The 24170-nt window shown below is 46.8% G+C and overlaps 1 protein-coding gene across 1 annotated transcript in view; it reads left to right on the top strand.

Moving 5' to 3' along the window:
* Positions 1 to 6206: 6206 nt before the first annotated feature.
* Positions 6207 to 24170, top strand: part of OTOR (otoraplin) — a 63131-nt gene continuing 45167 nt past the window's right edge. Inside the window, exons 1-3 of the mRNA XM_063918521.1 lie at positions 6207 to 6397; positions 8277 to 8419; positions 12355 to 12465. Coding sequence (XP_063774591.1) covers positions 6274 to 6397; positions 8277 to 8419; positions 12355 to 12465 — 378 coding nt within the window. The 5' untranslated portion in view covers positions 6207 to 6273. The remainder of the gene's footprint in view (positions 6398 to 8276; positions 8420 to 12354; positions 12466 to 24170) is intronic.

Raw genomic sequence — 24170 nt, 5'->3', positions numbered from 1 at the left:
CCTATATAATAGCCCTATTTTGTGATCTTGTGATTCATTTGCTAACGCTGGGCGGAGTCACAACAGTGGGCGGAGTTAGTCAAATGAGTCACAGATCTGGCCAAATCTATAGGACACTAGGAGCAGCTGCAGAAGCAGATAGTATGGACATTGCACAGGCAGGGTGCATACCTCCCAGCTTTCACACACACACACACACACACACACACACACACACACACACACACGGCGAAAAGGGGGCGTGGCTTCGCGGGAGGGCCCCCGTTTTCGTCAGTGAGGGGGCATGCCCAGCGCTCTGTGAGCTGCTGGCATGGCCCCAGGGGCTGATTATGAGTCCGGGGGGCACAGGGTACTTGAGACAGGGGAGCCCTATCTCATTGCTGTGCCTGCTGTGGGTTGGGGGCGTGGCCTAATAGCGGGACGCGAGGCCACGCCCCATTATGCAAATTCCGGGTTTTTTTTTTTTTTTAAATGGTATTTTGGCCCCTCAGCTAGAGGTAAATCCAGAGGAGGTGGTCGCTCCCCCCTACACACCCGCACAGGCAGAAGAAAGCAGGGAGACTGCTGCCTCCCTGCAACACCACAGACCTGCCAATACGCAGCAGCGTGTGCTGACTGTAGCACAATGCTGCCGCTGTTGCTGGCAGGACGGGGGAGCTTCTGAGCTGGGACAGAGCTACTCCAGCCAGGGGGCCCCCTAAAACTGTGGGGCCAACGGTACATACCGCCTGCCCCCCCCCCTTAATCCGGCTCTGCTGCTGGAACCCCCCCTTAATCCGTACCCCCTGATGCCCCCTCTCCCTCTGTCTCCACTATTCACCGCTGCTCTGCTAAGCAGAACAGCGAGTACAGGAGCTTTCCAACTGCTCCCCCCCCCCCCCACCGCAGGACACTGCGACCCGCGGGTGGGACAGCGGGACAGACCCCAAAAAATGGGACTGTCCCGCGAAAATTGGGACATTTGGGAGGTATGGGGGTGTGTGAGGGGGTATGCCATACTTGACCCCCACATCAGCATACTCAGCAGGGTCTCTCTGGCAGGGAGGAGCGTCACATTCTGGCACACTCCACGCTTCTTAGCTGTAGTTTTGTGGGTCACCAGCCGCTGTGCACTTTCCGTACTGCCTCTGTTATCTCCAGCCCCTGCGACCCCACCGCTAGCTGCAGCGCTGCCACCCGCAGTGAGTTGCGCCCAGCTCCTTCACACACTTTAGCCGGCGGGTAGCGCTGCAGAAGTCCGCGCTGCTTGCAGGCTCTGACCCCCTCCTCCCTCCAGCATCAGCGTCTCCTGGGAGCTAACCAGTCACTCCCAGTCTCCCCTTACCATAGTGCCCAGCAGCCGTGAGGTCCGCGCCACGTGCATGCTGTGACCCCCTCCTCCCTCCAGCCGCAGCATCTCCTGGGGGCTAACCAGTCACTCCCAGTCTCACCTTACCACAGTGCCCGGCAGCTGCGCGAGGTCTGCGGTGTGTGACTGAGGAGGGGGGGAGTGATGCGGACGGGCAGAGGAAGCAGGAATACAGCCTAAGAGAGTCAGCCATGCCAAGTCTCCACCAGCAGCAGATGCCAACAGGTTGGAGTGGAACAGCAGCAGCAGTGACTCCGGTAAGACACATCTGTCTGTCACCACTGTTCTGTCCCTAATACCAATCTCTCCCGTGCCCTGTGTTCTGTCATGTCCCTGTAACCCCTGGCCTTGACCTGCCACCCTTATCCTGGCCCTTTCACCCTTATCCTGGCCCTTTCACCCTTATCCTGGCCCTGTCACCCTTATGCTGGCCCTGCTACCCCTATCCTGGCCCTGTCACCCCTGTGCTTGCCCTGTCAACCCTATACTGGCCCTGACACCCCTGTCCTGGTCCTGCCGCCCCTACACTGACCCTGTCACCCCTATCCTGTCCCTGTCATTTCTGTCCTGGCCCCGTCGCCCATGTCCTGGCCCCATCGCCCATGTCCTGGCCCCGTCACCCCTGCCCTGGCCCCGTCACCCCTGTTCTGACCCTGTCACCCCTGTTCTGACCCTGTCACCCCTGTCCTGGCCCAGTCAACCCTATTCTGACCCTGTCACCCCTGTCCTGGCCCTGTTACTGCATACCCTCCAACTACCTTTTTGGCAGGTACAGTACCCGCAGCACCTCCAGACCTCTCCCCAATGCACCACACCTCCGCACCTTCCCCTCCACCACATGCGGCACTCCACCCCTCCCCCACATGCTGTGCCTCCAGACCCCCTACACCACCCGCGGCTCCCACTCCTCCGCCCCTTCACCACCCCCAGCAATCTCCAGGCCCCCTCCACCATTCACCCCCCTTATATGTCTCCCCCACACCTGCCCCCCTCCACCCGCAGCATCTGCAGACACCCTCCTCCATCCGCGGTCCCCCCCTCACCCACCCCTCCCCCACCAATGGCACCCCCGCACCTGCGCCACCACCACCTGCAGCACCTCCGGACCTCCTTCCCCATCTGCCGCAACACCCGTACCTGCCCCTCCCCTACCCATGGCGCCTACGGACCCCTACCCCACCAGTGGCACTCCCGCCCCTTCCCATCCCACAGCACCTCCGGAACCCTTCACCCATCTGCAACATCCCCACACCTGCCCCTCCCCCACCCATGGCACCCCTGCCCCTCCCCCACCTGCAGTGCCTCCGGACCCCTCCCCCATCTGCATCCCCCACTCCTCTGCCCCTCCCCCACCCGCAGCACCTCCCAACCCTTCCCCATCCGGGCCCCACCCCCACTTCCGCCCCCCCCTCCATCCGCAGCATCTACAGACACCATCCGCAGTACCCCCCCGCACCCGCTACATTCTGTACATTGTGGTCTGCAGGTGCTGTTCACGCCGTCGCAAGGGGCTGCGCCTCCTTCACCATCGCACACCCTTTCATTGTGCAATATTTAACCACTAACAAAGGAATGCAGGTGATACTCCATATAACACAAATATTGAACCCCAGAAAGGCATGCAAGGGTTAAGGGGGCGTAGCCCCTTGCGACGGTGTGAAGAGCGCCCGTAGGGCGCGATGAAGCACCTAGTATATATATATATATATATATATATATATATATGTTCTATCTTTTCCAATAAAGATGTAATAGGTTAAATCAAGTGTGTTTATTTATAAAGTGAATCGAGATAATAAATAAACACACTTGATTTAAACTATTACATCTTTATTGGAAAAGATAGAACATATATGTTTTTTATCCTATATATTTTGCAAGTGTAAAAGCCTCCAGATGTCTTTCTTTTAAATGCTAACATTAAAAGCTATATTTTAAAAATACAAGAGTGCACCATTAATATGCAACCCCTTTTCTCTTCTCTTTTTGTGTGCATTGGTCATAGACCACTGATGATTTTGAATCATCGATGGTCGCTGGCCATCCCAAGTGCTGGCTGCTCCTGTGTGACAGGAGTGCTGCAGGAGAATGTCACACTGCAGCACCTGGCTCATGTCACTGTGGAGGAGCTGGAATTTTGGTGTCATTCCCCAGGAGTGACACCTGGTTGAGACCCGCAACCCTATAGTGATGCCCAAGGATCTTCATTCATTTGTGTTATGTTGACAATTTGTTAATTCACTTGATCCATGATCTCCACTACTATTTATAGCTATACCGTAGATATCATTTTATATACAAATGTAAATTAGCCTTCTTATTCCAATGTACAGTATATCTCATCGTCAAATAATGACCAGGGAAAACAAAGCCGCTCTGTTCATTGTAGGTCCAGAGCTGGACTCACATCTTAATCAGGGCCCGGGACTCCAGACTGACAGTCCCTCCCGGATGGCGGGCCTGATAGCGCCATATAATTATGAGTGCACATATGCACACAAAAGGAGAAAGACAGAGCTAGAGAAATCCCTTTGCATTCTGAGAGCTCTTTCCAATAGCCTGCTAGTTAGTAAGATACAATAATGCGTACACATATTCTGCAGCGTTCTAGAGAATATTTCAGTCATTCACATCACTGCTGATCAGACAGCCAGGCAGCACACCCAGTATAGTCAGTGTGAGCACTACAAGACGCTAGTCTAGTCCATGCTAGAGTCTTCTGGGCATGTGCAAGTTCCGTGAAAATTGTGTGGATACCATTTTCCCAATGATTTTCCTACTGCGCATGCACAAAACACCGGAAAAATTGCATGGCTGCTGCAGCAGACATGGCCCTTCAGAGAGGTAAGTACGGCTGAAATGTGTGCAGCTTGTGCGATGTGTGGCCCCCTGGATCCGAGGGGGCCCCTGTGCACCGTACACACTGCACACATTATAGATACGCCACTGAGTTGAATGGTTCAGAAATCTACAGCCCCAGGATCTGTAATCTTATTCTCAAACTGCAGATTCTGAAATACTTATCCCAGAGGTTCCCAAACTGTGTGCCGTGGCTCCCTGGGGTGCCTCGGGACACTTGCAGGGGTGCCCTGGGTTGGTGGTCCAGGACCAATTCAAATTATTCATGGTCAATATAATAGGCAAAACCAGTGCTGGTGGCTGCCAGTCATAAAATATGTGGCCAAACAGAAGCACATCTTGTCCCTCACCACACAACTGACCCTAAGGATGACATATAAACGCAATCTACTTAATGTCAAATTTCTTTCTACATTTCTCATTAAGAAATTTTTGGCTTAGGGGTGCCGTGAAAAATATTCTGATATTCTAGGGCGCCGTGATTCAAAAAACTTTGGAAACCACTGACTTATCCTCTTGTACAGGTGTATATCTGGGCCACGTCCAGTTTGCCCCTTTCTCCCAAGACAACAATGGACAGCTGTTTATGACATACTCTGCGTCTTGGCAATCCGATGCATGGAATAGCCTTCGTTTCTCCAAAAAAAGAGACTGATTTATTTACTGAGAATGATGTTTTATTCATTTTATTGTTTTACTCAGAACTGAACTTTAGAAATGCAAGTGCTATACTGTATCTTCCAGCCCAAGGTAAGACAATATGCTTATTTTATGGAATTCAATTACAGCAGCTTCTCTAATTAACATTAAAACAAGATAACCCAGAAATGAGCGAAGAACGTTTGCCATTAGGACACAGGAGAAATGCTCTGTAAAGTGGGCAATACTGTATATCTATGGCCCAAATCCATGTTCTACAGATCCTATTCGACAATCTGTCAGGGAATCGTCAAATAACAGCATGTTAAAAATCCAGACTCATTAATCCTAATCATTTATTGTTAAAAATCAAGGAATCGAGGATTTCCAACATGTGGAAAGTTCCCGATCCCCCAACCCAGGCATCGGCAGAACGGGGAAGTACAGGATACCTGCCTGATGTATGGGCACCTTTAGAATAGCTTGTATAGAAATATTTAGTGCTCAATAACAAATGACTATACCTAAATGATATAAAGGCCTTGGTGAAAAACAGAGTAAAATAACGGGACTACTTATATCCCTTTCAGACTACCAATAATTTCCCGGGTTATTGCACATGAATGCGGATCAACCTAGGATTTTGCCTAGTCTGAAAGGGTCCTAAAGCAATATCCCGGGTCGAGTGTCCCGGCATTTCATTCCAGGTCGCGACCTGGGTTGAAGCCAGAATCGTCCCGGGATGCGGTGCAGTGTGAACGGGTAAGCTGGGACAAGGCGACCCGGCACCTGTTCTTTGCATAAGAGGAGGCGGTGCTTGGAGATGATCATCTCCAAGCTCCGCCTCCTTTAGCATCAGCAGTGACGTCACCAACCCGGCAATATGCCAGGTCGGGCCGCACGTCTGAAAGGGGTCTCAAGCCGGGTCGCACCCGGGAAGCACCCGTGTACAAATTCCCAGGTGCAACCTGGCTATTGTCAAATTGAAAGGGGTACTAGTAAAATTAATAATTTTCCAAAAGTATATTAGTCCGAAACTACAGTATATGTGTGTTGTGTAAATGTTTGTGTGTCTGTGTGTGGGTTTAATATGTAATATAAGGACTAAGCACCTTTAGTAATTATTTATTTAAAAGCATACTGTACTGTGTATGGCACATTGGAATTGCTAGACAAGGAAATACTCTGCATGCATAAAGTTTATTTTTCAAAGTAAAGGAAGCTTCTGCCTGTCTCTCATAAGCAGCGGCACAGGAGCCCTCTTGTTTCCACATGCCCGTGTGAGTGACTGGAATGCTGCACTAGTCATCTCCTATTGGCTGTCTGGATTTTTCCAGATGTTCAGCTTCTGCATAAACGCACTGGAGTAACGCAGTATTTCTTACTACGACACTGACTGAGGTCCTTGGGAGGAAACATTGGGAGAAATGTCTCCGGCTGTTTATTTTGTGGTTATATTCTTGTGTCTTGGATTTGTACATCAGGAGGCTAATGGGGCTTTCATGCAGAAGTTGTCAAGCAAGAAACTTTGTGCGGACGATGAATGTGTTTGTAAGTTTGCCAAGGATTTCGATTTCATGCACTATTGTGAATTACGTTACTATGGCTAATGATTTTTCCTGTTATATCCACATTCACTTGGCTAAATATTACCTTTTTGTATTACAACTTTTACTAATACTGCATCTCTCTAATCCTACTGTAAGTTTTGTTTACCATGTTCCCTTTCCTTTCCACATTTTTGTGAGTATGTTACACAAATCTTCACATGTAAAAATGTAATGTACAACTTCTGGGGTTGGTATCAATATCCGGGCAGTCACCAACCTAATGGACAGAATGCCAACAGCGGCATGCAGACTTTCAAAATTCCGACGGATCCCAGTGAGTATTTTATCCCTTGCCCTAACCCTCACCCTAATCTCCCCCTCCGACAGCTTTAGCCTATCCCACCCTTACCACAGCCTAACCCTATCCCACCCTACCCGCTGCCTAACCCTATCCCACCCCTCCTGCAGCCTAACCTAACCATCCCCTCCCACACCCAAACCTTAAACCACCCCCCCTCCACCGCAGCCTAACCCGAACCCTCCTCTTAGTGCCTAACCCTAACTGTACCCCCAGTACTTACCTTCAGGATTATGTCCGCTGGGATGCCACTGATGGCATTCTGACAGTCAGGATGGAGATTGCCAGGATATTTACTATAGGTTGGGCTGTATTTGCCAGCATTTGGCAAAATCCGACAGGGGAAGGTAAGTATACTTACCCCCAACCCTTAGCACCCTAACCCCCCCCCCCCCTGCAGCCTACCCCTAGCTCTCAGCAGTAGTGCCGAAACCTAACCCCCCCTCCCCACAGCCTTAACCTAGCCCTCTTCCCACCCAACCTGACCCTCCTGGGTGGGAGAGGGGTGCCTAACCCTAACCCCGCATCCCTGCAGCGTAAACACCTAACCCCCCAGGGCCCCAGCCTAACTCTACCCCCCCCCCCCCCCCCCCCGCATCCTAAACCTGCTCCCCTATTACGCAGCTTACCTTTCCTGAGTCCCGCTGGCTTGTCGTTTGGCATCCTGGCTGTCAGAATTCCTGTGACGGGATAGTGAACCTATTCGGGATGTGTCAGTGTCGGCATTCCGAAAAGTGTCGGGATTCCGGCGCCGGTATTCCAACAGCCAGGATCCTGACAGGTCCCACTTGCTACATCCTCTGCAATGACCCCTATCATCGGGTGTAGTATGAGTGGCTGGCGGCCGGGATCCCTTGCGGGGCTCGCGCTCGCCAAGCTGCGGACATGGTGGCGTGCTACGCTCACCACGCTATTAATTCTCCCTCTCGGAGAGGGAGAATATGTGTCAGCATGCCGGCGGTCGGGATCCCGGCGCCGGTATGCTGGTCACCGGGATCCCGGCTGGCGCCATACTGAAGACCACCCATCATCACCCTGTCTACAGTATTTGTTATTGTAAGCGACTTGTAGTTTGTGACTTTGTATAGTAATTAGTAAGCTACCTGTTGTGTGTACGGGGCTCTTAGCGCTCGCCCCGCTGCCGGCATCCTGGCGGGTGGGATGCCGCTGTCGGGATATGGTCAGCCAGCATCCCATCCGCTGGTAATACATACCGAACCCATGTGTACATCTCTATGTATGTTTCACTTGGACACAAGAAAAAATTGAGTTTTACTATTTATTAAATGTTTCATTTTAATACATTAAAGAGAAGATAAAATGAATGATTTACAGTTGTTTTCAGTACTAAAGATATTTTTTACTGTATTTTGCTCTGGCTTCTACTGCTGATATAAAGATTTGCACACGTTTATGCAGTAGAAACAATTAAAAGTACTAATTAAATGAAAAGAAACTTGTTGGTCTACTTAAGTTGACTACTAATGTTTTCTGAATATTCTTTGTGTCTCCTCTCCTACAGATGCTATCTCACTTGGGAAAGCTGTAGATGATTATAACGCTCCAGACTGCAGATTTATTAACATCAAGAGAGATGATCTGGTCTATGTCTATACTAAACTGGTAAAGGAAGATGAGAACTCGGGAGAATTCTGGTCTGGAAGTGTAAGATTACATATACTATATACCGAAATGTCCTGGGTTGTAGGTTTTCCACCAAGCATGTAATATATTCATGATCGTCATCACCAATATAATTAATATTGCTAGGTACTAAGGTAATCACTCCTTTCAAATAAGTTGTTTTCAAGGGATGTAGTGTGGCATCTACATCCCAGACCCTCACTGTCCCCACGGTCGGCATGCCAACCAACAGGGACTATTCCCACTCGTGGGAACACCCATAGAGTGGAAATAGAACCTGTGGCGAGCGCAGCTCGCAACCAAGCTCGCAAGGGGCTTCATTGCACTCCCCCCTACCCTGCCGGGCATCTAAATTCCCGGGATTTCGCCTTCGGTATTCTACACATACCCAACCCATTTTCAACTACAGTCCTCGGATACCATCAAAAGGTCATGTTTTCTGGATTTCCTTAATCTCTTTGCTACTGAGGGTTTTCTCACCCCTGCCATTTTTTTGTCATTTTTCCTAATCACATTGTAACGTTAATAGTGTTTTAGAAAACTGGGGTGGGGGTGGTATTTGCTAAAGATCTTTTGAGGGAAATCCTCCCAAAACACTAATTTTCAGGGGAGCTACGCAAATCATTCCCAGGATGTAACAAAGAAGTGACAGCAGATAATATATATCCAAGATCTGCTATGGTTGATCCATTTCCACCTGCAAAAGTAGCCCCCATAGATTTAGAGGGGTGCTAAGGTGTCTGATTTAATAAGCTCTGGAATGCAAAGCATTCTGGGGCTTGGCCAAGTAGCTAATGTAATTTTCAGATGGTGTTAGCCCATAGTAGCCCTCCCCATTGGCCACCACAGAGGACAATAAACTCGGAAGCACAATGATAACAGTAGTTATTTGTGTTTCTAGCCCTTTGCCAGGACAAAGATTGCCGACTAAAAGGGACTATTCCCACTCGTGGGTGTCCACGACACCCATAGAGTGGGAATATAACCCGTGGCGAGCACAGTTCGCCACCAAGCTCGCAAGGGGCTTCGTTCTGCTAGCCTTCCCCCCCGCCGCCCATCTGCAAGCCGGGATTCCAGCGTCAGTATGGCATACCCAACCCCAAAATATCCCTATACCAGAAGTATATACGGAAATGTGTAACGCGTCATCATTTAGTGCCATCGCTTGCTCCCAGGCAGCCATTCTGCAGACTGAACCAATGTTCACGTCTTCACTAAAAGAACATCAATCAGGTGTTGATAGGACAATTGAATCACCCAATTAAATAAGGACTTCCACTTTGTTTAGGTGGCCTAAAAAGATATACCTACATGGACTGGAAAATGAAGTTTTTCTTCTAAAAAATAAAATAAACCATAATTAAAAGCTATCTGCTATTGATGCTGACACATTTCAGTAAAAACATAGGCCCTCATTCCGAGTTGTTCGCTCGGTAATTTTCTTCGCATCGCAGCGATTTTCCGCTAATTGCGCATGCGCAATGTTCGCACTGCGACTGCGCCAAGTAAATTTGCTATGCAGTTAGGAATTTTACTCACGGCATTACAAGGTTTTTTCTTCGTTCTGGTGATCGTAATGTGATTGACAGAAAGTGGATGTTTCTGGGTGGAAACTGGCCGTTTTATGGGTGTGTGTGAAAAAACGCTGCCGTTTCTGGGAAAAACGCGGGAGTGTCTGAAGAAACGGGGGAGTGTCTGGGCGAACGCTGGGAGTGTTTGTGACGTCAAACCAGGAACGAAACTGACTGAACTGATCGCAGTTGCCGAGTAAGTCTGGAGCTACTCAGAAACTGCTAAGAATTTTCTATTCGCAATTCTGCTAATCTTTCGTTCGCAATTTTACTATGCTAAGATTCAGTCCCAGTAGGCGGCGGCTTAGCATGTGCAAAGCTGCTAAAAGCAGCTTGCGAGCGAACAACTCGGAATGAGGGCCATAGTTATAATAATGATGATATACTGTACATATTGATCCAATTTGCATTGATGCATTCATTATATGCCAGCAGAACTTCCTGTAGAAGATGCTTGACAATTGGGTTATGTTCTCAGCAGTCTGTACGCAGATTATTGTCATCTTGTCAGTTTTTTATTAGCAGATCTTTAATATCAACTTCATTTCCATTTTGCCTAATCTTTATTATTGATAAGGTTACACAAATCTACTATATGTTTTACAGCTGTCTCCATTTTTGTAATTACTTTCATTTGTTGTCTTATGCATGCCCTGAAGCAAACTTTTCAGCTATAATTTAATTGAGTTGTTGATTTTTTTTTAAATAAATTTTTGTTCATGTTTAAATAAATAAATCTGCTAGGGGATGTAGTCAAAATGCTGACATTCAGAATTTTGACACATATATAATATTGACAGTATACATGGGCAAATGCAGGATTTCTGTCGGGGGGTTTCCAAATATTTAATTCTAGAGCATGTGTCACCAGCCCATGAAGGATGCATAATTAGCATGTAACAATATTCTGCCCTAAACACAATGTAGTTTATATAATACAGTACATCAGACCTATGATGCAGGCCCAGTGATCACCATAAGCAACCTACCAAATTCTCTGTCTGGTGCGATGATTGAGCACTCAGATCCACAAAGCAGTCTTGGCAGAAAAGAGCCAGGCTGTGGGGAAGGGTGGTTTCCGGGCAACTGGAATCCCCCACCCCCACGTTTGCCTATGAAACATGTGAATGTCAGTATCCATAATGTCGACATTACAGGTCTATCACAGTAGAAATAAGTTATGTCAACATGCCAATTGTTGACATGCACAGAGTTGGCATTATGGCTATGTTACCATAGGCAACTTCTCCACTGGCTCTCTTCTCCACACTTTTCACTGCTTCATGAAGTACCATACTGGAAAGTCTTTTAATGCAATTATATTAAAACTAGCAGAGGACTTTAAAACGGCATATAAAATTAACATTTAGGGGGAATTCAATTGTTTGAAAATTAGATAGGAAAAAACAGACACCCAACTGACTTTTCAAACAATTGAATACCAACCTAAGTATGGTAGAAGTTTGCTGTGAAGGAATGAGCATTTATACCTGCGACCAAAAACATAGTTGCACTCAGGGATGGATTAGGGACTCCGTCCGGCACTGGCATACATGCGCGAGCGTGAAAGAGGGTGCGCAGACACTGCAAATGGGGGTGTGTCACGAGTCAGGGGGTGTGTACTCCCAGCACACCCCCATATTACTCAGCAAGGGGGCACGTCTGGCGGCGGCAGCAGCGGGAGACAAACCAGAGAGCCGGGAGCTGCGCTGTGTGGCAGAGAATATACTGGGAGTTGTAGTTCATCAACAGCTGCACTGCCATTGGCTGAATATATAACGAGTTAGCAGTTACTAGTTTGGCCACAGTTCCCTATTTGCTAATCAGATGATATAATCTTCCTTAGCGCTTTGGGAATTACATTTGCCCTCGGAACCTTTTCTTTGTTTATACCTAAATTACCATAATCAGAACTGTCCTGGTATAGCCTGGAACAATTAATCATATTCTGAGCATTTAAAACAAGTGCTGAAAGCTTGTATCAGAGGTTTAACATGTCATTAATTTAAATGTCTTTTCAAATCACTTAATTGCACATTTACAAAAGCAGCGATCTTGCAGGTCTGCATTCAGCTAATGGTGATGTCTAGCTGTTTTGAAGTCTCACATAATACAGTAGCCAATGTTTTGTTAATGACTTCTCAGACTGTATAAAACATGTAGGTTAAGGAGCCCCTTGACTAATGATCTTTACATTAGAGATATAACTTACCACTTATTGTTACCACATGCAGCCCATCTGGTAGGCTGGTAGGGCATTTTGTAAGTTTTGTTTGATTATTCACTGAAAATATTGATTGCTGAGCAGACGCGACAGCAGCTTGTACCAATTCAGTGCAACCTGGAGGCACGACGATCCTGTCTAATTCTCTTTCTCATTGACAGGTGTATAGTGACCAATACAGGGACCAGACAGGAGTTGTTGGATATTTTCCTAGCAGTCTCATCGAAGAGTTGAGTGTCTACCAGGACACACTTCAGGAATTACCCACAACAGTAAGTCAGCAAGCTATTGAAATGGGTTCACTACGAAATGCCGGCTGTCGGGCTCCCGGCGCCGGGAGCCCGACCGCCGGCTTACCAACAGTGTGGCGAGTGCAAATGAGCCCCTTGCGGGCTCGCTGCGCTCGCCACGCTACGGGCACGGTGGCGCGCTGCCACACTATTTTATTCTCCCTCCAGGGGGGTCGTGGACCCCCACGAGGGAGAATAAGTGTCGGGATCCCGGCGCCGGTATACTGTATACGGTATACTGTGCGCCGGGATCCCGACAGCCGGCATACTGAAGACCACCCATTGAAATGCATCTGTAACACACAATGCACATTCATTGTGTTTCTTATCATTGTTTAAGATGTAGCAAGCCTTGGAAATGTATTAAGCCCTGAAAAGAGATACAGTGGTATTAGTTGCTCATAACAAACAATGGGCTGTTGTTTTAAAGACAAGGGGGGAGATTTATCAAACACTGGCGAGAGATAAACCAACTACCAATCAGCTCCTAACTCATTTTTCAAATACAGGGGGAGGTGTAAAAGAGTTGGTAAGTGCTAAGGGGGAGATGTACTAAGCATTGAAAAGCGTGGAGAAGAGAGCCAGTGGAGAAGTTGCCCATGGCAACCAATCAGCTGCTCTGTATAATTTTACAGTATGCAAATTATAAATGTTACTTCAATGCAGATTGATTGCCATGGGCAACTTCTCCACTGGCTCACTTATCCACTCTTATCACTACTTAGTACATATCCTCCCTAAATGCGCCATAACCAGCACTATTTGACACTTACAACCAACTTCGGCAGGTATGAAAGCAGATAATGTCACTTTTCTCTAAAGTATCTGCAAACATATACGGTCATTCAGATGTAATAAAAAGCCATTAGCGCACATTTGTGGCTTAACGTCATTTCACATATCAGCAAGGATTTCCTGCCAGTATGTGTGCTGACCTGATGCCGCTGCTGGGTGTCTGGCTGCCCATGGGAGATCTCGCAATGTTTCTGAGATCTCGCGGATGCGCAGTGGGGATGACCTGCACTGGGCTGATGCGCTGTGTCTTTGGCAGGTATCGCCAGACGGGGGAGTTTTCTTATTGTTCCCGCTTCGCCTCATGAAGAAGCAGGAATAGCTGTGAGTCAGGATAAGTCTGCCATACAGACTTTATCTCTCTCCAAAGTTTGATACATCTCCCCTGTGCTAGATAAGTGATAGCTGATTGGTTAGGTTTGATACATCTTTCCTCTTCTCCTGAACTACAGTGTAGCTATACCAACCTAACTGTCTATTATATACATACAGTACTTGCCAGATTTTACAATTCCCTATTTGGGAGAGTGAAATTGGTCACTGTGGGGGCTGGGACTGGGCGTGTCTTGTCACTAGGCCTCGCCCCATAAATGACTGTGGATGAATGTAAAATCACAATTTAGTTTATTAACTAAACATCACGTACTAAAACCATGAATAAAAATTCACATATACACATAAAATTTAGGGCATAAATTGAGCTATGAATCAATTGAGAATGGCTGCTAGTGAGTGTCCACAGAGGATCCCGGACTATAACAATGGGCAAAGTTCCTTGGGGAAAGGAAATGAATACAGCTGGTGTTACCCGTGACGACGGAGACTTCCAGAGGCTTGAAAATTATCAGCAAGCAAGCTGTGCCATTTGTGCAGAAACTGGGTCTCTCCAATCGGTGCTGTAAAATCAATGTCCCACAGAGAAGGTTCCAAGGCAGGTTTTCCAAGGCAGAAATTTATTAGAAGTCCATATCTGGATCCTTTAAAGCGTGAAGCACTTGTAGTAGTAGTAGCAGCTTTTACACTTAAAAAGTGTAAAAGCTGCTACTACTACTACAAGTGCTTCACGCTTTAAAGGATCCAGATATGGACTTCTAATAAATTTCTGCCTTGGAAAACCTGCCTTGGAACCTTCTCTGTGGGACATTGATTTTACAGCACCGATTGGAGAGACCCAGTTTCTGCACAAATGGCACAGCTTGCTTGCTGATAATTTTCAAGCCTCTGGAAGTCTCCGTCATCACGGGTAACACCAGCTGTATTCATTTCCTTTCCCCAAGGAACTTTGCCCATTGTTATAGTCCGGGATCCTCTGTGGACACTCACTAGCAGCCATTCTCAATTGATTCATAGCTCAATTTATGCCCTAAATTTTATGTGTATATGTGAATTTTTATTCATGGTTTTAGTACGTGATGTTTAGTTAATAAACTAAATTGTGATTTTACATTCATCCACAGTCATTCAATTATTTATTATTGGAGAAACACCTAGCGCCAGCTCTATTGGTTTTCTTTGTTAAAAATTTCTTTGGGATTGACAATCCCTTGCTGGCAGCTGTGACAGCGCGTTTGGACCTGCTTTCTTTCCTCGCCCCATAAATGCCTCTGCTTTTCACACATAATTTTTGACCAATGATACAATGCCATGTTAGATGCAATGCTTATGATCTAGAATTTTTCCCTGGCTATGTACAGCAATATTTAGAAATTCGAAAAGGACAATATGTTAAAATGATACTGAGTACATAAGACATGATGAGTATTGTTATGTTCCGAGGACTGACGAGTCTGACGTGTAAATGCATCAGCCTAGCAGTAGTGGACATAGTTATATTGTTGACAGTCACTATGTCAACAGTGAATATGCTGACACCATCATTGGTTGTAATGTTATTTAAAGCCTTTTAACTGTGTTGGCATTATAACTTTAAATATGATGCTTTATGATCATGTGTAAAGTTATGCTGCCAGGACGGGATCAGTACGTGATCCCGGCGGACGGGATGCCGACGGTCACAATACCAATGCCAGCACCCCGATGTTAACAGCCCAAGCAGGGATGAGGTAACTATTTTGCCACCCCCTAACCCTAGCCCTCCATTACCGCAGTCTAACCCTAACCCTTCCCCCTTATTGCCTAAACCTAACCACCCCTGGTAATGTCCAACCATAACCCGTCCTCCCCGAAGCCTAACCATAACCCCCCTCCCCGCAAACTGTAACCCTCCCAGCTATACTTTCCTTTGGGATCCCGGCTGTCGGTATTCCGGCGTCAGGATGCTGTCTTGGTCAGGATTCCGGCATCGATGGTCTAACTGCTGTTGGGATTCCGGTGATACTGAATGTATATACCACCAGAACAGTTAATATTAGAGATGAGCGGGTTCGGTTTCTCTGAATCCGAACCCGCCAGAACTTCATGGTTTTTTTCACGGATCCGAGCAGACTCGGATCCTCCCGCCTTGCTCGGTTAACCCGAGCGCGCCCGAACGTCATCATGACGCTGTCGGATTCTCGCGAGACTCGGATTCTATATAAGGAGCCGCGCGTCGCCGCCATTTTCACACGTGCATTGAGATTGATAGGGAGAGGACGTGGCTGGCGTCCTCTCCATTTAGATTAGGGTTGAGAGAGATAGAGAGAGATTGACCTGAGGCTGTGATACTGTAGAAGAGAGTGCAGAGTTTAGTGACTGACGACCACAGTGACCACCAGACAGTGCAGTTGTTTGTTTTATTTAATATATCCGTTCTCTGCCTGAAAAAAACGATACACACAGTGACTCAGTCACATACCATATCTGTGTGCACTGCTCAGCCCAGTGTGCTGCATCAATGTATATATATATCTGACTGTGCTCAGCTCACACAGCTTATAATTGTGGGGGAGACTGGGGAGCACTGCAGTGCCAGTTATAGGTTATAGCAGGAGCCAGGAGTACATAATATTATATTAAAATTAAACAGTGCACACTTTTGCTGCAGGAGTGCCACTGCCAGTGTGACTAGTGACCAGTGACCTGACCACCAGTATATATAATATTAGTAGTATACTATCTCTTTATCAACCAGTCTATATTAGCAGCAGACACAGTACAGTGCGGTAGTTCACGGCTGTGGCTACCTCTGTGTCGGCACTCGGCAGCCCGTCCATAATTGTATATACCACCTAACCGTGGTTTTTTTTTCTTTCTTTATAGTCATACTAGTTACGAGTATACTATCTCTTTATCAACCAGTCTATATTAGCAGCAGACACAGTACAGTGCGGTAGTTCACGGCTGTGGCTACCTCTGTGTCGGCACTCGGCAGCCCGTCCATAATTGTATATACCACCTAACCGTGGTTTTTTTTTCTTTCTTTATACATACATACTAGTTACGAGTATACTATCTCTTTATCAACCAGTCTATATTAGCAGCAGACACAGTACAGTGCGGTAGTTCACGGCTGTGGCTACCTCTGTGTCGGCACTCGGCAGCCCGTCCATAATTGTATATACCACCTAACCGTGGTTTTTTTTTCTTTCTTTATACATACATACTAGTTACGAGTATACTATCTCTTTATCAACCAGTCTATATATTAGCAGCAGACACAGTACAGTGCGGTAGTTCACGGCTGTGGCTACCTCTGTGTCGGCACTCGGCAGCCCGTCCATAATTGTATATACCACCTAACCGTGGTTTTTTTTTCTTTCTTTATAGTCATACTAGTTACGAGTATACTATCTCTTTATCAACCAGTCTATATTAGCAGCAGACACAGTACAGTGCGGTAGTTCACGGCTGTGGCTACCTCTGTGTCGGCACTCGGCAGCCCGTCCATAATTGTATATACCACCTAACCGTGGTTTTTTTTTCTTTCTTTATACATACATACTAGTTACGAGTATACTATCTCTTTATCAACCAGTCTATATATTAGCAGCAGACACAGTACAGTGCGGTAGTTCACGGCTGTGGCTACCTCTGTGTCGGCACTCGGCAGCCCGTCCATAATTGTATATACCACCTAACCGTGGTTTTTTTTTCTTTCTTTATAGTCATACTAGTTACGAGTATACTATCTCTTTATCAACCAGTCTATATTAGCAGCAGACACAGTACAGTGCGGTAGTTCACGGCTGTGGCTACCTCTGTGTCGGCACTCGGCAGCCCGTCCATAATTGTATATACCACCTAACCATGGTTTTTTTTTTCTTTCTTTATACATACATACTAGTTACGAGTATACTATCTCTTTATCAACCAGTCTATATATTAGCAGCAGACACAGTACAGTGCGGTAGTTCACGGCTGTGGCTACCTCTGTGTCGGCACTCGGCAGCCCGTCCATAATTGTATATACCACCTAACCGTGGTTTTTTTTTCTTTCTTTATACATACATACTAGTTACGAGTATACTATCTCTTTATCAAACAGTCTATATATTAGCAGCAGACACAGTACAGTGCGGTAGTTCACGGCTGTGGCTACCTCTGTGTCGGCACTCGGCAGCCCGTCCATAATTGTATATACCACCTAACCGTGGTTTTTTTTTCTTTCTTTATACATACATACTAGTTACGAGTATACTATCTCTTTATCAACCAGTCTATATATTAGCAGCAGACACAGTACAGTGCGGTAGTTCACGGCTGTGGCTACCTCTGTGTCGGCACTCGGCAGCCCGTCCATAATTGTATATACCACCTAACCGTGGTTTTTTTTTCTTTCTTTATACATACATACTAGTTACGAGTATACTATCTCTTTATCAACCAGTCTATATATTAGCAGCAGACACAGTACAGTGCGGTAGTTCACGGCTGTGGCTACCTCTGTGTCGGCACTCGGCAGCCCGTCCATAATTGTATATACCACCTAACCGTGGTTTTTTTTTCTTTCTTTATAGTCATACTAGTTACGAGTATACTATCTCTTTATCAACCAGTCTATATTAGCAGCAGACACAGTACAGTGCGGTAGTTCACGGCTGTGGCTACCTCTGTGTCGGCACTCGGCAGCCCGTCCATAATTGTATATACCACCTAACCGTGGTTTTTTTTCCTTTCTTTATACATACATACTAGTTACGAGTATACTATCTCTTTATCAACCAGTCTATATATTAGCAGCAGACACAGTACAGTGCGGTAGTTCACGGCTGTGGCTACCTCTGTGTCGGCACTCGGCAACCCGTCCATAATTGTATATACCACCTAACCGTGGTTTTTCTTTCTTTCTTTATAGTCATACTAGTTACGAGTATACTATCTCTTTATCAACCAGTCTATATTAGCAGCAGACACAGTACAGTGCGGTAGTTCACGGCTGTGGCTACCTCTGTGTCGGCACTCGGCAGCCCGTCCATAATTGTATATACCACCTAACCGTGGTTTTTTTTTCTTTCTTTATACATACATACTAGTTACGAGTATACTATCTCTTTATCAACCAGTCTATATATTAGCAGCAGACACAGTACAGTGCGGTAGTTCACGGCTGTGGCTACCTCTGTGTCGGCACTCGGCAGCCCGTCCATAATTGTATATACCACCTAACCGTGGTTTTTTTTTCTTTCTTTATACATACATACTAGTTACGAGTATACTATCTCTTTATCAACCAGTCTATATATTAGCAGCAGACACAGTACAGTGCGGTAGTTCACGGCTGTGGCTACCTCTGTGTCGGCACTCGGCAGCCCGTCCATAATTGTATATACCACCTAACCGTGGTTTTTTTTTCTTTCTTTATACATACATACTAGTTACGAGTATACTATCTCTTTATCAAACAGTCTATATATTAGCAGCAGACACAGTACAGTGCGGTAGTTCACGGCTGTGGCTACCTCTGTGTCGGCACTCGGCAGCCCGTCCATAATTGTATATACCACCTAACCGTGGTTTTTTTTTCTTTCTTTATACATACATACTAGTTACGAGTATACTATCTCTTTATCAACCAGTCTATATATTAGCAGCAGACACAGTACAGTGCGGTAGTTCACGGCTGTGGCTACCTCTGTGTCGGCACTCGGCAGCCCGTCCATAATTGTATATACCACCTAACCGTGGTTTTTTTTTCTTTCTTTATACATACATACTAGTTACGAGTATACTATCTCTTTATCAACCAGTCTATATATTAGCAGCAGACACAGTACAGTGCGGTAGTTCACGGCTGTGGCTACCTCTGTGTCGGCACTCGGCAGCCCGTCCATAATTGTATATACCACCTAACCGTGGTTTTTTTTTCTTTCTTTATAGTCATACTAGTTACGAGTATACTATCTCTTTATCAACCAGTCTATATTAGCAGCAGACACAGTACAGTGCGGTAGTTCACGGCTGTGGCTACCTCTGTGTCGGCACTCGGCAGCCCGTCCATAATTGTATATACCACCTAACCGTGGTTTTTTTTCCTTTCTTTATACATACATACTAGTTACGAGTATACTATCTCTTTATCAACCAGTCTATATATTAGCAGCAGACACAGTACAGTGCGGTAGTTCACGGCTGTGGCTACCTCTGTGTCGGCACTCGGCAACCCGTCCATAATTGTATATACCACCTAACCGTGGTTTTTCTTTCTTTCTTTATAGTCATACTAGTTACGAGTATACTATCTCTTTATCAACCAGTCTATATTAGCAGCAGACACAGTACAGTGCGGTAGTTCACGGCTGTGGCTACCTCTGTGTCGGCACTCGGCAGCCCGTCCATAATTGTATATACCACCTAACCGTGGTTTTTTTTTCTTTCTTTATACATACATACTAGTTACGAGTATACTATCTCTTTATCAACCAGTCTATATATTAGCAGCAGACACAGTACAGTGCGGTAGTTCACGGCTGTGGCTACCTCTGTGTCGGCACTCGGCAGCCCGTCCATAATTGTATATACCACCTAACCGTGGTTTTTTTTTCTTTCTTTATACATACATACTAGTTACGAGTATACTATCTCTTTATCAACCAGTCTATATATTAGCAGCAGACACAGTACAGTGCGGTAGTTCACGGCTGTGGCTACCTCTGTGTCGGCACTCGGCAGCCCGTCCATAATTGTATATACCACCTAACCGTGGTTTTTTTTTCTTTCTTTATACATACATACTAGTTACGAGTATACTATCTCTTTATCAACCAGTCTATATATTAGCAGCAGACACAGTACAGTGCGGTAGTTCACGGCTGTGGCTACCTCTGTGTCGGCACTCGGCAGCCCGTCCATAATTGTATACTAGTATCCAATCCATCCATCTCCATTGTTTACCTGAGGTGCCTTTTAGTTGTGCCTATTAAAATATGGAGAACAAAAATGTTGAGGTTCCAAAATTAGGGAAAGATCAAGATCCACTTCCACCTCGTGCTGAAGCTGCTGCCACTAGTCATGGCCGAGACGATGAAATGCCAGCAACGTCGTCTGCCAAGGCCGATGCCCAATGTCATAGTACAGAGCATGTCAAATCCAAAACACCAAATATCAGTAAAAAAAGGACTCCAAAACCTAAAATAAAATTGTCGGAGGAGAAGCGTAAACTTGCCAATATGCCATTTACCACACGGAGTGGCAAGGAACGGCTGAGGCCCTGGCCTATGTTCATGGCTAGTGGTTCAGCTTCACATGAGGATGGAAGCACTCAGCCTCTCGCTAGAAAAATGAAAAGACTAAAGCTGGCAAAAGCAGTAGCACCGCAAAGAACTGTGCGTTCTTCGAAATCCCAAATCCACAAGGAGAGTCCGACTCCAATTGTGTCGGTTGCGATGCCTGACCTTCCCAACACTGGACGTGAAGAGCATGCGCCTTCCACCATTTGCACGCCCCCTGCAAGTGATGGAAGGAGCACCCGCAGTCCAGTTCCTGATAGTCAGATTGAAGATGTCAGTGTTGAAGTACACCAGGATGAGGAGGATATGGGTGTTGCTGGCGCTGGGGTGGAAATTGACCAGGAGGATTCTGATGGTGAGGTGGTTTGTTTAAGTCAGGCACCCGGGGAGACACCTGTTGTCCGTGGTAGGAATATGGCCGTTGACATGCCTGGTGAAAATACCAAAAAAATCAGCTCTTCGGTGTGGAAGTATTTCACCAGAAATGCGGACAACAGGTGTCAAGCCGTGTGTTCCCTTTGTCAAGCTGTAATAAGTAGGGGTAAGGACGTTAACCACCTCGGAACATCCTCCCTTATACGTCACCTGCAGCGCATTCATAATAAGTCAGTGACAAGTTCAAAAACTTTGGGTGACAGCGGAAGCAGTCCACTGACCAGTAAATCCCTTCCTCTTGTAACCAAGCTCACGCAAACCACCCCACCAACTCCCTCAGTGTCAATTTCCTCCTTCCCCAGGAATGCCAATAGTCCTGCAGGCAATGTCACTGGCAATTCTGACGAGTCCTCTCCTGCCTGGGATTCCTCCGATGCATCCTTGCGTGTAACGCCTACTGCTGCTGGCGCTGCTGTTGTTGCTGCTGGGAGTCGATGGTCATCCCAGAGGGGAAGTCGTAAGCCCACTTGTACTACTTCCAGTAAGCAATTGACTGTTCAACAGTCCTTTGCGAGGAAGATGAAATATCACAGCAGTCATCCTGCTGCAAAGCGGATAACTGAGGCCTTGACAACTATGTTGGTGTTAGACGTGCGTCCGGTATCCGCCGTTAGTTCACAGGGAACTAGACAATTTATTGAGGCAGTGTGCCCCCGTTACCAAATACCATCTAGGTTCCACTTCTCTAGGCAGGCGATACCGAGAATGTACACGGACGTCAGAAAAAGACTCACCAGTGTCCTAAAAAATGCAGTTGTACCCAATGTCCACTTAACCACGGACATGTGGACAAGTGGAGCAGGGCAGGGTCAGGACTATATGACTGTGACAGCCCACTGGGTAGATGTATGGACTCCCGCCGCAAGAACAGCAGCGGCGGCACCAGTAGCAGCATCTCGCAAACGCCAACTCTTTCCTAGGCAGGCTACGCTTTGTATCACCGCTTTCCAGAATACGCACACAGCTGAAAACCTCTTACGGCAACTGAGGAAGATCATCGCGGAATGGCTTACCCCAATTGGACTCTCCTGTGGATTTGTGGCATCGGACAACGCCAGCAATATTGTGTGTGCATTAAATATGGGCAAATTCCAGCACGTCCCATGTTTTGCACATACCTTGAATTTGGTGGTGCAGAATTTTTTAAAAAACGACAGGGGCGTGCAAGAGATGCTGTCGGTGGCCAGAAGAATTGCGGGACACTTTCGGTGTACAGGCACCACGTACAGAAGACTGGAGCACCACCAAAAACTACTGAACCTGCCCTGCCATCATCTGAAGCAAGAAGTGGTAACGAGGTGGAATTCAACCCTCTATATGCTTCAGAGGTTGGAGGAGCAGCAAAAGGCCATTCAAGCCTATACAATTGAGCACGATATAGTAGGTGGAATGCACCTGTCTCAAGCGCAGTGGAGAATGATTTCAACGTTGTGCAAGGTTCTGATGCCCTTTGAACTTGCCACACGTGAAGTCAGTTCAGACACTGCCAGCCTGAGTCAGGTCATTCCCCTCATCAGGCTTTTGCAGAAGAAGCTGGAGACATTGAAGGAGGAGCTAACACGGAGCGATTCCGCTAGGCATGTGGGACTTGTGGATGGAGCCCTTAATTCGCTTAACAAGGATTCACGGGTGGTCAATCTGTTGAAATCAGAGCACTACATTTTGGCCACCGTGCTCGATCCTAGATTTAAAGCCTACCTTGGATCTCTCTTTCCGGCAGACACAAGTCTGCTGGGGTTGAAAGACCTGCTGGTGACAAAATTGTCAAGTCAAGCGGAACGCGACCTGTCAACATCTCCTCCTTCACATTCTCCCGCAACTGGGGGTGCGAGGAAAAGGCTCAGAATTCCGAGCCCACCCGCTGGCGGTGATGCAGGGCAGTCTGGAGCGACTGCTGATGCTGACATCTGGTCCGGACTGAAGGACCTGACAACGATTACGGACATGTCGTCTACTGTCACTGCATATGATTCTCTCAACATTGATAGAATGGTGGAGGATTATATGAGTGACCGCATCCAAGTAGGCACGTCACACAGTCCGTACTTATACTGGCAGGAAAAAGAGGCAATTTGGAGGCCCTTGCACAAACTGGCTTTATTCTACCTAAGTTGCCCTCCCACAAGTGTGTACTCCGAAAGAGTGTTTAGTGCCGCCGCTCACCTTGTCAGCAATCGGCGTACGAGGTTACATCCAGAAAATGTGGAGAAGATGATGTTCATTAAAATGAATTATAATCAATTCCTCCGCGGAGACATTGACCAGCAGCAATTGCCTCCACAAAGTACACAGGGAGCTGAGATGGTGGATTCCAGTGGGGACGAATTGATAATCTGTGAGGAGGGGGATGTACACGGTGATATATCGGAGGGTGATGATGAGGTGGACATCTTGCCTCTGTAGAGCCAGTTTGTGCAAGGAGAGATTAATTGATTCTTTTTTGGGGGGGGTCCAAACCAACCCGTCATATCAGTCACAGTCGTGTGGCAGACCCTGTCACTGAAATGATGGGTTGGTTAAAGTGTGCATGTCCTGTTTTGTTTATACAACATAAGGGTGGGAGGGCCCAAGGACAATTCCATCTTGCACCTCTTTTTTCTTTTCTTTTTCTTTGCGTCATGTGCTGTTTGGGGAGGGTTTTTTGGAAGGGCCATCCTGCGTGACACTGCAGTGCCACTCCTAGATGGGCCCGGTGTTTGTGTCGGCCACTAGGGTCGCTAGTCTTACTCACACAGTCAGCTACCTCATTGCGCCTCTTTTTTTCTTTGCGTCATGTGCTGTTTGGGGAGGGTTTTTTGGAAGGGACATCCTGCGTGACACTGCAGTGCCACTCCTAGATGGGCCCGGTGTTTGTGT

Source organism: Pseudophryne corroboree, chromosome 4 (assembly GCF_028390025.1).
Source record: "Pseudophryne corroboree isolate aPseCor3 chromosome 4, aPseCor3.hap2, whole genome shotgun sequence".
Lineage (NCBI taxonomy): Eukaryota > Metazoa > Chordata > Amphibia > Anura > Myobatrachidae > Pseudophryne > Pseudophryne corroboree.
Note: the sequence above shows the minus strand (reverse complement) of the source record. Positions and strands in the feature narration are given on the sequence as shown.